This window comes from Actinia tenebrosa, unplaced genomic scaffold (assembly GCF_029948245.1).
Source record: "Actinia tenebrosa isolate PJP-AT-01 unplaced genomic scaffold, QUT_ActTen_1.0 PGA_scaffold12__29_contigs__length_12842862, whole genome shotgun sequence".
Classification (NCBI taxonomy): Eukaryota; Metazoa; Cnidaria; class Anthozoa; order Actiniaria; family Actiniidae; genus Actinia; species Actinia tenebrosa.
In genome coordinates, this window is record NW_028292572.1 from 12,067,457 (window position 1) to 12,080,603 (window position 13,147).

Genomic DNA, 13,147 nt, shown 5'->3' on the forward strand with positions numbered 1-13,147 from the left:
TAATATTTTGTTGTGTGGAGCCGAGGATGAGTAAAATGATACCTTTGCATTTTCATCCATTAGTGTCTGCGAGATTGATAGCATTTGAGATAAAAACGGGGTAAATTGGCGCGTAATATTTCCGTCTTACGGGGGAATTTTAATGTTTTCATCAAAGGTTAAACATTATTGGTTGCGGAGCGTGACGGACTCGAACCAAAGAGTTACGCGTGCAGCTAAACACAAACCCTCGTGTTCCTTAACCAGAGTTAAAGTCGGGCTGCACGCAGGCTACGACTTGCATCACTGACGGCATCCGGTCAACATTACGTTGTTAGTGTTGGTCCAGTTTTTAGGGCACATTAATTGGATCACAATAATAATCTATGGTCAATAACGGGTTTAGTAAGAGGCATAAAAGGCGTTTTCGACGTCGGATAGGTAAGTCCCATTCCGATTGAAGGGTGCAGGGTGTGAGAATGGGGCTCGGGAAGGATGGGAAGAGATGGAATTAAGCCGAGAAGAAATGACAAACAAAAGTAATCACTCACCACACAACGCAACATACGATATAGGGAATTGAAAAATGATACCCAAAAGATTACGAACTGAAAATCTGCGATGTCATAGTCTATCCGTTCACACTACGTTGTCTTACCAATCAGAGACAAGCAGAAGGTGATGAGGTATTACTGATTAATGACCAACATACCTTCACTTTTTAGGGGAGGGGAGGGTGGGACTGCGCAATGTCTCCGGCGCGGCCCAGTGGCCTCAGTACCAATCTAGATTCCAATTCTCCTTTTTTACCGCTCGGTCAATCAAATTCAAGATGGTGGAACCTGCTCATAAAAGACACGATTTACAAACTTCGGCAGATCTCGAAAGAGTGACAGATTATGCTGAAGAAACTGAAATACAGGCAGATATAGGAACCGTAAGTATTACTTTATATGTCTCAAAATATTATCCCTATTTTTTAACCTCAGCAAAACAAGGTTAGTCTTCAAATCTCTAAGACCCCAGATACGGCCAGAACGTGGTCATCAGGATACGTATAGCGTAGTTAGTGATAAGCTTGTTTTGTAATGATTATAACTTATAACCTTATCTTTTATAGGCATTAAATTTAGTTGAAGGAAGGCATCAAAAGGAAAAAGCTGACCAAGCCTTAAGGTATATATGTGTAAACCTGTTTGTATAGCATCTGTAATGTATTAGGCATAGAGAGGTCGAGGAAAAAACTTGATGAATTAGCATTGCAGTGCATCATGGGACTGTTTAAGGGGACATATTATATCGTCCCTTAAAACAGTCCCACAGTGGTCTGCAATGCCCACTGCACCCAGTGTGTGTGTATTTTCAATGGTGTGTAAAAAATAGCTATACAATGCTTTCTAGTCTCATGGCACACCTTGGAATATCCTACTTGTAACTTGTATTTTCTTAGCAAACTTGCTCGGCTCCTGTGTATACTAGAAAATACAATAGAGTGTTGTGGGAATTCCATGATATGCCACACAAGACCATTGTGTAACTAGTATATATCATAGGTATAATTTTATTGAAATTGGCCTTTGCTGTAGTAATGTTCCTTCCATTATTTATATTTTAAGATTCTTATGGAGAGGGTCACTGTTAGTTGGGCACTCACTACCCTCCTAAGTATTGATTTTTCTTCTTGTTGTTTCAGAGAAAAGGAATTAGCTAGAGTTGTTATCAAGAAAGACGATGTAGACCTAATTGTAAGTGAATTCTGATTTTTTTAAAAACATCTACACCAATATGGGTTAATATGCTTATTCTGAGACACCAGTTTGTCTGTAGGAACAAGGGTAGTTTACTCTGCAAATATGTTATTCTATTTTAATTTCTGTTTGATTTAAGGTTGATGAGATGGAAATTCCTCGATCTGTAGCAGAGAGAACCCTGAGAGAACATAAAGGAGATGTTGTTGAAGCACTTGCTTATTTAACAAACTAAACTCAAAAAAACAAACTTTGCCATCAAATACCTATATTTATCTATAAAAATAACTTTTGGAATATTGACAAAATAATAGGATATTGTACAAGAAAATTGTTAAAACCATCATTACAGATTTTAATTACAGTCAAACTAAGAAAACTGTGAACACTGACATGTCTGGAATGTTTATTTTGTTCTGACCAATCATGTGCAAGATTTAATTCAATACTAATGGATACATTATAGGAATCATTCTGCCGTTTTGTACCACATGTTGCAAAAGCCATTAATAATTTTTAAGGTTTTCTTCTAAGTTTGACTGTAAATTTAGATTACCTAGTTTTAAAATTTTCTTCTGATAACTTTGTAAAAAAACATAAGAATTATTTCTGATTGGTACTACTTGTGCTACGAGTATACTTTTAGCAATAATTAGATTCCTGGACTTTAATAGCCTGCAGAGTGGCCCCCAGTAATTGTGGAGTTAGGATTCAGATTCCCCCTCCGATACCCAACCCAACGCTCATTAAGGGGTACTGTGCAGGCTAGGACTTCAATGATGTCACATGTAAACAGTTTTGTTTATATTCTCTATCTTCATTCAATGGTTTTTATAAAGGTTTTCCAGTTTCCGTCCCTTGATGACTTGTATCCTACATTGCGATCTGTGAGTTAACTGTTCCCTGACCTAGATTAGCTAAGCAGTTGTTTCAGGGTTCAGATCAACTTGATGGAGTTGGGTGAATGTTCCAGGCACAAATCTTTTATTAGTCATGAAATGATATTGAACAAGCTTTCTACAAGCATCTCTAACAGCAAGGTGTGGCAAATGAGAATGAGAATGATAACATATTTGTAAAGTGCTTATACAGTTCTGTTCTAAGACCTGAAAATAAGAAAATAAGTAAGAGAAAAAAAGATTGCAAATTACAAATATGTTACGAATTCTAAGCCAGTTTAAATAAATTAGCTGAGTTTTCAGTTCAGTTTAAAATAAGGGGGAGTTGAAAAAGACTTGCCCAAGAGATTGATTACATGACTAGCAAGCCACACCCTATCTTCAAGCTATCAGTTTGGTTGCACCCCATCACGTGATAGGTGTGGTGTTGTTGGGTTTCCTGTGGATAAGGCACTTTCCAGTCACGAAGACAAATGCATCATGGCGTCTGTCTTAACTTTATCCTTCATATTTGTAGTACTTAGTGCTATTTGTCTTACCAGTACTCAAGCTAAGCGCTTCAAGGCAGACATACCAGATGAAAAGTGGAACTACGTTAAAGTCAGGGACAATGCATTTATGTTTTGGTGGCTCTACGGTGCTGAAGGCGATCCATCACAACGAGCAACTAAACCCTTAATCATGTGGCTTCAGGGAGGTCCTGGTGGGTCTTCTACAGGCTATGGAAACTTTGAAGAACTAGGCCCACTAGATGTAAACTTAAAACCAAGGAACACTAGTTGGACTAGTGTAGCTAACGTTCTCTTCGTTGATAATCCTGTGGGTAGTGGCTTCAGTTACGTGACCGACAAAAGTGCTTACACCACAAACGTTTCAGGTACAGTCTGCTAGTAGTATTACTGTAACAATCATAATGAGATTGTATGAGCGTAGAAAAGCTTATGAGAAAAAAATCGAGTATTATTTATTTCTTATCTGAAAAGAAATTAAAAACTTATTCGAATTTGTAATTCAGGATATAATTCTTTTTTCGAAAAGGATTATTGTCATGAAGTGAAGTCATGGGACAATCACCTGACTAAAATATGAACTCTCGGTGAAATACATTTTAAAGTATATGCGTATTGTACGCACTTTCAATTCCGCTTTTTTTAAACCCATGTAAGATTTAAACCTGAATATATTTAGTTTCTACTGTAATGTTTGTTATGGCAGGGAGGGATACTGCTTATCCATTTTTTCCGCATTTCAAATCACATCATTCTCTCGAGTATGATCTCATTGTTTACTCTTGATAGTCAAGCATCTGAAATGGGAAGACATTGCAACCAAATGAATTGGGCTTATATTAATTTTAATTATTATTGCTGTGGTTATTATTATTTATTATTATTATTATTAATATTTTATATTGACTAGTGGTAAGACTGTTGAGAGTTTTCGCCAAGTGAATAACTGGGGTACAATCTAGCAGGCACCCACCACCCATTGTCTCCAGAAAATTTGAAGAGCCCGACCCCCTCTTTTTTACCTATTTATCTGACTACTCCCTTCTTATTGTTCATGCTATTTTCACAGGTATAGCAGATGATCTGTTGACCATGTTCAAGTCTTTCCTCGATACAATGCCTGTGTTTCAAAATGTACCATTTTATATCTTCTGTGAGTCATACGGTGGAAAAATGACTTCTGCTTTTGGTGTCACTTTGTACAAAGCTATTATTGCAAGAGAAATTAAGTGTGATTTTAAAGGAGTAGCTCTTGGAGATTCCTGGATTTCCCCCATTGACTCAGTTCTTACTTGGGGTCCTTATTTGTACTCTGTTTCCTTACTGGATGAGGATAGTCTTGCAAAAGTGAATGCATTGGCAAATGCCACTGCAAAAGCAGTGGCAATGAAGCAATACCAAGAAGCAACAAATTTGTGGAGTCAGACCGAAGGCATGATAGCAAAAACCACTGATAATGTAGATGTCTATAACATTCTCCTTCATAATGCTCCTCCATTTGCCATGATGCTCCAGTCTCTTGGTGATAGAAACCTTGATAGATTATATGCTACGCACGTCGGCAGACTTTATACAGAGTCTCTATCAGACCTAATGAATGGGCCAATCAGAAAGAAGCTTGGTATAATACCACCTAACGTCACCTGGGGGGGCCAATCTGGTGAGGTCTTCATTTATCAAAGTATTGACTTTATGAAGCCAGTTATCCAAGATGTTGCTTTGCTACTTTCTGGTGGGTTACAGGTTGTAATTTACCAAGGACAGTTGGATATGATTTGTGACACACCCGGAGCTGAAGAGTGGATCAAGAAACTGGATTGGTCATTTTTACCAGAGTTTCTAAAATCTCCTAGAGTACCACTGTACCCTCCTTCTGGTGTCAAAACAAAAAACACTGGTGCTTTTCTAAAGAAATATGCTAATTTAGAGCTGTATTACATTCTTAAGGCTGGTCATATGGTTCCTGCTGATGCTGGAGAAATGGCTTTGGAAATGGTAAAACGAGTGATAGCTGAATAAATAAATATGACTGACATTCGGCCTTAGAAAATAACCACTGGGAGCTGATGATAATGACAAACGATAGTGGCTATATAATATTTTGCAATCAAATATTGATATATTTATTTCAATGAAGTTAGTCAACAAAAACCTAGAAAGCTGAGATCACTGAGGATCATGGGAAACAATTCATTTCAAACAAGTAAAGCTTTTTTGATACAAACTGTACTGAGCTTGAGGATGCTCAGGAGAGGTGAGACTGTTACTGGTAAAAGATGTGCAAGCCCATCAACAGTTATCAAGCGGTTGAAACATGTAAAATGTATCTTCCCATAATCCTTGTCGGCCTCAGCTTTATAGCTTTTCAGGTGACTAACTTTATTGAAATAAGTATATAAAAGCCTTAGATAAGGAAACCGTAATAAAATGGGAAAACATAGACTAAATAAATAGCAATAGAAATTTAGTTTTTCTTTTTGTTTACTGCATTCCTTTTGTACATATTGCATAATATGCTTCTGCTATAGTTTTGTCTCACAATTACAGGGTAGTTTGAACAATTACAGGGTAGTTTGAATGCATGCATTGCTGAAAGGAAAACATGAAAGAAATAATCCAAATTCCAACGATAATTTTTTTCTTTCATATCCTATTATTCTTAATATACAGAAAAATTTAAAAAGTGGTCTATGTTAAATATTCTTACAATGTACAATTATTGTCTAGTGTTCTACTCAATCATCTTGATTTCATAATTCTATTTTTTGATAAAAATATCAATAATACAAATAAAGCATTTCCTATTCTACTCTAACTGCTAGTACACTCATACGGGTAAAAAATTTCTTCTTCCTGAAATCTTGAACGATTTTTGTGGTGGTTTCCATGTTAGACCATCACCATATGGGTGATGTGATGAAGGCCACAGTACACTTGCCCAGGACCTAGAGTTAAAATTATATTTTTTTAGTAAACCATTGTAGTTTGATTGACAGTCATTCCTTGCTTCATACCTGCCGTTGACAATTCCTAACAGCAGCTTCCAGTTCTCCCATCGTCCATAATCATATGGATTTGTATACACCTAGAGAAATATTTAAAATAAAAACTCCATCATTTATAGAAGAAAAAAAAATTGAGCAGAGGGAAACTCTTCAGAACATGCTACAAAATCTATGTTGGGAAGCATGGGTGGCATAATGGTGAGAGTGCTCACCTCTCACCAATGCAACCGGGGTTCAATCCTCAGACTCATCGTATGTGAGTACAGTGTTTGTTGGTTCTCCCCCATGCCATGGAGGGGTTTTCTCCGGGTTCTCCAGTTTTCCTCCCCCACAAAAATCAACTTCTAAATTCTAATTCAATCTAGAAAGGGCCTGGATGAAAATTACTCTGTGTGATTCTAGTCATCCAACCAAATTGCGTAGTTTTTTTAATGTCTCATTCCTTGGGGTTAAAAGCTACAGCTGGTCAAAAGACAATGCTAGCCAAAATTGGCACTTCTTTGGCCAAAGGCCTCTTAGGCCAGTCCTCTTGATCAGTCACATTGACTGATCACATGTTGATTAGTCTTTGCTAGACATCATGTCCAGCTATTGAGTAACCGTTATAATTAGCCCTGATGCAGGTGTTTGTGTAAGTAAATTACAGTGTTAATTATGTGTGATAAAAAGTAATTATGTCGTGAACATATATGTCAACAATGCTTACAATATACACATATATATTATAATATACTCACATATCCTTTCTTTCGAAATGCGATCCTATTGGACTTATTGATGTGCAACTCTATTGACGTTTCACCCTTGACAATCAGCAAGACATGCCAAGCTGTAAGGAAACCTAGCGCTAACGACACAGCTGAACACAGCATGAATACAAATATGATGCTGTTGTGTTCAAAGTCAGAATAACTCCTGTATCTTCCAAACATGACGGCAATCTAAAAGAACAAAAAAAAAAGTTTTAATTCAGACCCTTCTCAAAATTATCTTTGGTGCAAAGTTAACATGAAAATACTGAAAAAATATCACAAATTATTTTCAATATTGTATTTTCCTGTTAACCTTGCTTCAAAGAAAATTTCAAAGGGTTGACAACTCTTAAACCTCCAGTGGAGGCGGGCTTAGCCTTGAATCCAGGAGTTACTTGTTTTGTTATTCTAATTCCTGGTTTTGTTTACCAACTTCAGAAGTGAGGCTAAACACTGGAGTTTTAAGACTTGTCAATACTAGAATAAAATAACATTGAGGGCTGGGGAAAGTCGAGGAATGTAAAATGGTAAAACATTAAACCCCTAAATAAGATAGATCCCCTTGCTAACTGAGGAGCAAGGGGCCTCCCTTTTCTCTTTTTTCTGTGACGTCCAGTTTTGTAAGATTTTATTATAATAATTACCTTTTCTTGCATTTGAGTTTCTGTTGATTTATCTTTTTCAGTTTTCTGTGGAATGTTTAAGTTCATGTTAGTATATTCTATTTCTTTAGTTCTCTGTCATATTCCCTCTGTGATCTGTAGTATGTACAAAGGTGTTTTCATGATTTTCCAAGGGAGGTCCCTTCTAGTAACCTCATCAAATAACCCCCTCCATTCCCCTCCCCCAAAACATTTGTGACACAAAAACCAACTACATATTACTTAACGTATACTTGCCTTGTCATCAAAGAAATGCTCCATGAATAATTCCCATGAACAAACAGCAACATAGAATGACCCAAGACACATGTAGATACAGAAAAGAATGAAGTAACGATGATTAAAATGGCCTACACAGTTATTTATCCAAGCTGTCATGTAGGTTGAGGAAAAAGTGATGCTATGAATTTTACACCATGGATGATTAAAATGAGATATTTCATAAATTTAACATTTATAACAAACTATATAAAGATAAGGATACGGCAATGATGATCCATCTTTAAGATGCACCTGCAATTGAGTAAGGACTAAGTCAGGTTGAACAATGACAATCATGCAGGTTTAATGGGTAAAAAAAAAAAAACAGGATTTACATAGAAACACATGCACTTCTTACTTTTTACATATGGAACAATGATGAGTCCTTTGTGGCTTGGGATGCAAACCTTGGGATGGTAACAATGAGAACAAAGCATGTCAAGATTGAAACATTTAGTCTTATATACGTTCATGAGATAAAAGCTTAGACTAAGATCAATATTTAATGCTGATTGCAAAGATGTTTTTAAGGAGGTCAATAGAGCATTCTTTATCTCCTCTGTCCATTAGTAACTTATCCCTAATTTATCTGACAGAGGCAGATGGATATATTTTCATTAACATACTCACATATTCTACAAATTAGGAAATCTCTAACATTGCCAGGCAGTTTTTCCTCCTAAATCAAAAATCATATTTGTTAGCCTGCCTTGCCAGACGTCTGCGGCACAAATTTGTAGATACTACAAAGGATTAAGCACTTTAATGGCACTTAAAATCAAAAGATTCAAAGTGCATGATTGGTGCAGAAAATACTAATGTTTAAACCAATGTGTATGAATATACATTACCTTTGGTGGATGGCCTGGGCTGGTAAAAACAGATTTAAAATAATGAAAAGAAATATTCAACAAGAGCCAGTGTGCCACAACAATATGAATGACAATCCACAGAATGTGTTCCTCAAGGATTGTTGGTAATATTGATGTGTAATAAATAATAACAACAGTTGAAATAAGGCCAACCACAAGAAGAACAAAAGCCTGGAAAAAAATACAAAAACAAGAATAAGTATTTTCATGATAAATTACATATGCAACTAAAGAATATGAAATATTTGTCGAGGAAAGATCTTTTTAATGCTTTTTATCCATTCATTTCTCATTTTAGATTTCTCATTTATTTTGTTTTGCTCATCCCAATTAGCAAAATTCAACCACAGGGATCCCATAAATAAACATATATTTTTTTATGATACATTTTTAAAAAATTGAACCGTTCTCCATACTTACCGGTCCTAAAACGCTAACAAGCTTATCCACTACCCAGAACACAGGCTTGAAGGCCGCATCCAGAACAATCGCCCTGGAATTTGCTTTGTTGTACGCCAACGAACGTACAGTAAATAGTCCAACTCTGAATAACAAAATCCCTTTTTTGAGCATCTTTCATTGTCTCTTGTTTCAGATGTTTGCCCAAGTCGACAAAGGTGGTGGAATGATACTTTTTATCCACTGTATTAATCATATAATCAAGTAAATGATGAGCAAATATGGATTTTTTTCAACTATTTTACATCCTTCCGCAGTCCGGCTCCATTAGTTTTGTTCATATATCCGCTGACCACATCATATCCTCATCCGGTCACGTGATCTATTTCCGCGCAAAAAAATCTTTTACTAATATTTAAAACAGTCGCCAAAAAATAGCTAAAGCAAAAGAGCCAAAATTCCTCATTACTTATGAGCTGTTTTTTGAACCACTCTTAGATATTGACATAATTTTACTTATGTCTGTCTCATTAGCCAGGCGCTTTGTGTGTGTCGTTCGACGGCTGTATGCGCCCTTTTAAATTTTGGCGCGAAAATTCGTAAAGCATATAAAGTAGTTCCACGTGTACGTACGGGAAGACAGTTTCGTATGAATATGCATATTGTTCCATGTTCCTCAAACTCCTGTTCTTCAAGAATGGTTGGTAAGTAGTTTAAAATCATTTTTTTGGGAGATGGGAGAAGGTTTTAAAAAATTCCTCTGCTTTCAGGATAATGGAGGGGGGAACAGACCAGTCACTGTTGTGGAAGTGAGTATAGCTAATTCCCTTATCTTTAAAAGTATTAAGACCATTATTCTTGTAGCTTATTAATTTTTAAATGCTTTTGATTTGTAAGTTATTTGCTATCCCTAAAATTAGTTAGCCTATTTTGGATTTCATTCTAGGGGAAAAAATGTGGCAGGCACCTTGCAAATGTCATACCAATTATTGTATTAGTCTCATTCCCTTCCTTTCCCCTAGTAATAGACCCTTTCTAGCTCGGGCATAAATGCTTTCCCATTACAGAACATGTATGATTCTCTAGAGTATCATTTCTTTGTTTAACAGTTGCACACGAGAAGAAACATGAATATGGATACAATAGACCTCCTAGGCTTGGAAGTAATGTTGTCCAATTTCAGACCATGTGTCATTCCCTAGAGTATCCTTTCTTTGTTTAATGGTTGCCCTCAGTTGCACGAGAGAAGACACATGAATATGGATACAAATCAAACAAAGAATCTCATTCTCAAGGGAATGAAATGGGACAACATTACACCCAAGCCAAGATGGTCTATTTAAACAAATAATCTTATTGACACATAGTCTGAAATAAGAGTTCATTAACTCCTAATGTACACAGGTCTATTCACATCAAAGCCATCTGGAGTCTGTCTCACAAATAGGTATTTTATTCTTTTTTACCATAGAACCACTTTCAGTTAACAACCTTCCACATAATATGGCTGCTGGCTGGAAACTTCATAAAATCTATGGACCAAGAAACAGGTAAAGTCTTCAGTCAACTATTTTTCTACCTAGCTAGAACTTGTATTCTAACATTAAACAGATATCTACGTATTGACATAAGATACATTATGTATTCAAATATTAAGATTCTTCTGTCACTGGCTTGTAAGACACGCTGCTTTGTTCAGCAGTTTGTTTGGCTGCAACAAACTGCAGTGTGTCTGAGTATATTCAGAATCTTGAGCTTTCGTTTGGTCCATCCTTCAAAAATTCATGGCCTAGTGCAGCTCGACACTTTCCACAAAAGACCTTAAATAAAAGAAAGTTATGAGATACAGAAATTAATATGATGAAATGCTGCTTTACCTTAAACAGCCTAATAAGTCTAATAAGTCTCCCTTGATTCAAGGTTTTTTATGTTTCTTTGCCAGTTATTCAACCCATGAGTTAGCTATGCACATTATCATGCATGGTTCTAGGTACAAGATTGTTCATCAAGAAAGATTTTTTTGAAACAATGAAGACATTGAATATCATAACAAGCCGCTAGCCCAATTTTATTGCAAACACCAGGATCCCTATGTTACCATGGTAATAACCACAGAATGACAAGCGAGTTGATTTGATCAACACGTTTCATTATAAAGCGGTCTTTCCAGTTAGGAGTCCTGCTGGCTATAAAACAAAAGCTTCACACTTCTCTCTTAATCCCCCAGGAATATTCTAAACATGCAGGGCTTGTGGCTTGTTATGTTTCCTCTTAAACAATTTTTTCTTACATATTGAGTGATTAACTATTGGTACCTTTAGTGCTTTTGCATCTGACGAGCTTTGAGGCTCAGTTTCTACTTCTTTAGCAACACTGCTACTATTTATTGTTTCTGAAAAGGCAGGCCATGGAGTGTGGTGAGCATATTTTGCTTTAGCATGAAACAGTTGGTTGCCACACTTTGCACACACATAGATTCCTGTAGGATTGGAAGAAATTTCATTGATAATAATCAAACGACTTCTAGTTAATTTTAGCAGTTAGCACCTCAATAAACTTGGTTATTGTTGCTGTATCACAAATGCTCTTTGTCATTACATTAGCTTTACGAAGTACTGCTTTAGTTGTATGTTTGAGGCTTTTGCATTTAGACATGATATTTCAATATTTAAAAATGTAAGATTACGGATAGCTATAACAAGTGATAGCCTTCCAAGAGCAGATCCAGCCATAACTTTAGGGGGGCTAATTGAGTTTAGGGGGGGGGGGGCTAATCGAGTTTCTTCCGTCAACACAATGGAAAACAATAAAAATGCATCTAATTCTTCAGTTTTGTTTTGCTTTGTTTTTTTCTGCGGAAGGTGGCTTCAGTCCCCCTTTGCCCCCCTGCATCTGCCCTTGCCTTCATCAGAGTGATAATCGAAATGTGTGAAGCAAGTATATGTAATCAGTACTGCAGTAGTAAATATGGGGCCAATACAGCTCTTTTAGAGACGTAGTATGTATATCAATATTAGAAGCTGAGCTAGTCTATAGGAATAGCAGATCTATGATTTTGAGAAGGGGGGTCACAAAATCAAGAAGATGCACCATTTTAGCAATTAAAAAATATGATATATGTTCATACTGTAACCAGTTAATTCTGAGGTGGAAAGGGAGGGTCACTGGCACCCTGCATCCACCCTTAAGTCTGCCACTGATAAGATTGATACACCTCCCTCATTGACACAAGGTACATATCTGGAGGATGAAGCAAGGATATATGTTGAAGATATTTCCTATAATAGCCATGTGTATACACCTATTTCAAAAAACGTTGTCGGTTGGATATCTGAAATCAGAAATCTGAGGCCGATTGAAATTGTGGGGGACTGAGTGTTTTCTCGTCAAAAATTTAATATACACTTTTTGAGATCAATTATTAGAGTTATATTTTTTAAATAGTGTAAGTTTCACAAGCTATCAGAACGAACGTATCAAACTATCGCAACAATAACCCGTCACACAATGCAACACTTTTTATGTAGGAAAAAAATTTCATTTATGTTTTTGTTTTTCTGTGTTTCATACCTGCTTCAAAGTGATCTTTGTATCTTTCGCTGGCTGACCAAGAGCAAAAAGACATGGCTTCCGAATCCGTGATTACGACTAATTTCCACCAGGCGTTCCACTATCGATTGTGGCTGGGATGCAGACGAGCGGGGCCCGGTAACGACAGTCAGGAGAAGTTTCTTGTTCAAACTAAAACGATTAAACTCGAGCAAAGAAGATTTTGTTTCTTTCCATTTCTTTAAAGAATATATTTTTTTGCATTATTTTTTCGAAATGTTGGATGAAATTTTAAATCTATAGAATTTGCGCTTTTCCTGAAGGCCCGGTGACGGTGCAACTTACGCGCAACCGCGTTCATGAGTAATTTTCATTTAAATTTACGCTCTGGTTTCAGGAAATCCGGTATACATTGGAAGTCTTTCTGCGCTGTGATTTACAGCCATTGGAAATAAAATAAATTAAAGAGATCTATATTCGTTTTTGGTGAATATTTTATTGATGTTTTTCTA

At 36.4% G+C, this 13,147-nt stretch overlaps 4 protein-coding genes across 5 annotated transcripts; 2 read left to right on the forward strand and 2 right to left on the reverse strand.

The window, feature by feature from the left end:
* Positions 1-307: 307 nt before the first annotated feature.
* Positions 308-2,580, forward strand: LOC116295739 (huntingtin-interacting protein K). Its single transcript, XM_031703648.2, has 5 exons — positions 308-420; positions 812-916; positions 1,100-1,155; positions 1,673-1,724; positions 1,867-2,580. The coding sequence occupies exons 2-5, from the start codon at positions 812-814 to the stop codon at positions 1,960-1,962; spliced, it is 309 nt and encodes a 102-aa protein (XP_031559508.1). The 5' UTR covers positions 308-420; the 3' UTR covers positions 1,963-2,580.
* Positions 2,581-2,971: 391 nt separating this feature from the next.
* LOC116295736 (retinoid-inducible serine carboxypeptidase) lies at positions 2,972-5,696 on the forward strand. Its single transcript, XM_031703645.2, has 2 exons — positions 2,972-3,503; positions 4,205-5,696. The coding sequence occupies exons 1-2, from the start codon at positions 3,107-3,109 to the stop codon at positions 5,152-5,154; spliced, it is 1,347 nt and encodes a 448-aa protein (XP_031559505.1). The 5' UTR covers positions 2,972-3,106; the 3' UTR covers positions 5,155-5,696.
* On the reverse strand, positions 5,599-9,422 carry LOC116295738 (palmitoyltransferase ZDHHC16). Of its 2 annotated transcripts, XM_031703647.1 has the most exons (10): positions 9,108-9,422; positions 8,667-8,858; positions 8,446-8,494; positions 8,174-8,222; positions 8,039-8,067; positions 7,792-7,925; positions 7,537-7,581; positions 6,878-7,081; positions 6,150-6,220; positions 5,599-6,080 (listed from the first exon to the last, which is right to left on the reverse strand). In XM_031703647.1, the coding sequence occupies exons 1-10, from the start codon at positions 9,258-9,260 to the stop codon at positions 5,963-5,965; spliced, it is 1,044 nt and encodes a 347-aa protein (XP_031559507.1). In that variant the 5' UTR covers positions 9,261-9,422; the 3' UTR covers positions 5,599-5,962. The 2 variants fall into 2 exon arrangements, with proteins under 2 accessions (XP_031559507.1, XP_031559506.1); XM_031703646.1 differs by having other exon boundaries at positions 5,599-6,220.
* Positions 9,423-10,523: 1,101 nt separating this feature from the next.
* Positions 10,524-12,751, reverse strand: LOC116295724 (methionine-R-sulfoxide reductase B1-A-like). The gene is made up of 3 exons (XM_031703632.2): positions 12,657-12,751; positions 11,402-11,565; positions 10,524-10,906 (listed from the first exon to the last, which is right to left on the reverse strand). The coding sequence occupies exons 1-3, from the start codon at positions 12,709-12,711 to the stop codon at positions 10,739-10,741; spliced, it is 387 nt and encodes a 128-aa protein (XP_031559492.1). The 5' UTR covers positions 12,712-12,751; the 3' UTR covers positions 10,524-10,738.
* Between the last annotated feature and the right edge of the window lie 396 nt (positions 12,752-13,147).

Excerpts from the sequence above, each read along its gene's own strand:
- LOC116295739 (XM_031703648.2), top strand. The coding sequence starts at position 812 with ATGGTGGAACCTGCTCATAAAAGACACGATTTACAAACTTCGGCAGAT. Across the intron at positions 917-1,099 it reads TACAGGCAGATATAGGAACC|GCATTAAATTTAGTTGAAGG; the intron begins GTAAGTATTACT and ends TATCTTTTATAG. Across the intron at positions 1,156-1,672 it reads AAAGCTGACCAAGCCTTAAG|AGAAAAGGAATTAGCTAGAG; the intron begins GTATATATGTGT and ends TTGTTGTTTCAG.
- LOC116295736 (XM_031703645.2), top strand. The coding sequence starts at position 3,107 with ATGGCGTCTGTCTTAACTTTATCCTTCATATTTGTAGTACTTAGTGCT. Across the intron at positions 3,504-4,204 it reads TTACACCACAAACGTTTCAG|GTATAGCAGATGATCTGTTG; the intron begins GTACAGTCTGCT and ends CTATTTTCACAG.
- LOC116295738 (XM_031703646.1), bottom strand. The coding sequence starts at position 9,260 with ATGCTCAAAAAAGGGATTTTGTTATTCAGAGTTGGACTATTTACTGTA. Across the intron at positions 8,495-8,666 it reads GCCCAGGCCATCCACCAAAG|GAGGAAAAACTGCCTGGCAA; the intron begins GTAATGTATATT and ends TTTTTGATTTAG. Across the intron at positions 7,926-8,038 it reads AAAGATGGATCATCATTGCC|CTTGGATAAATAACTGTGTA; the intron begins GTATCCTTATCT and ends CCTACATGACAG.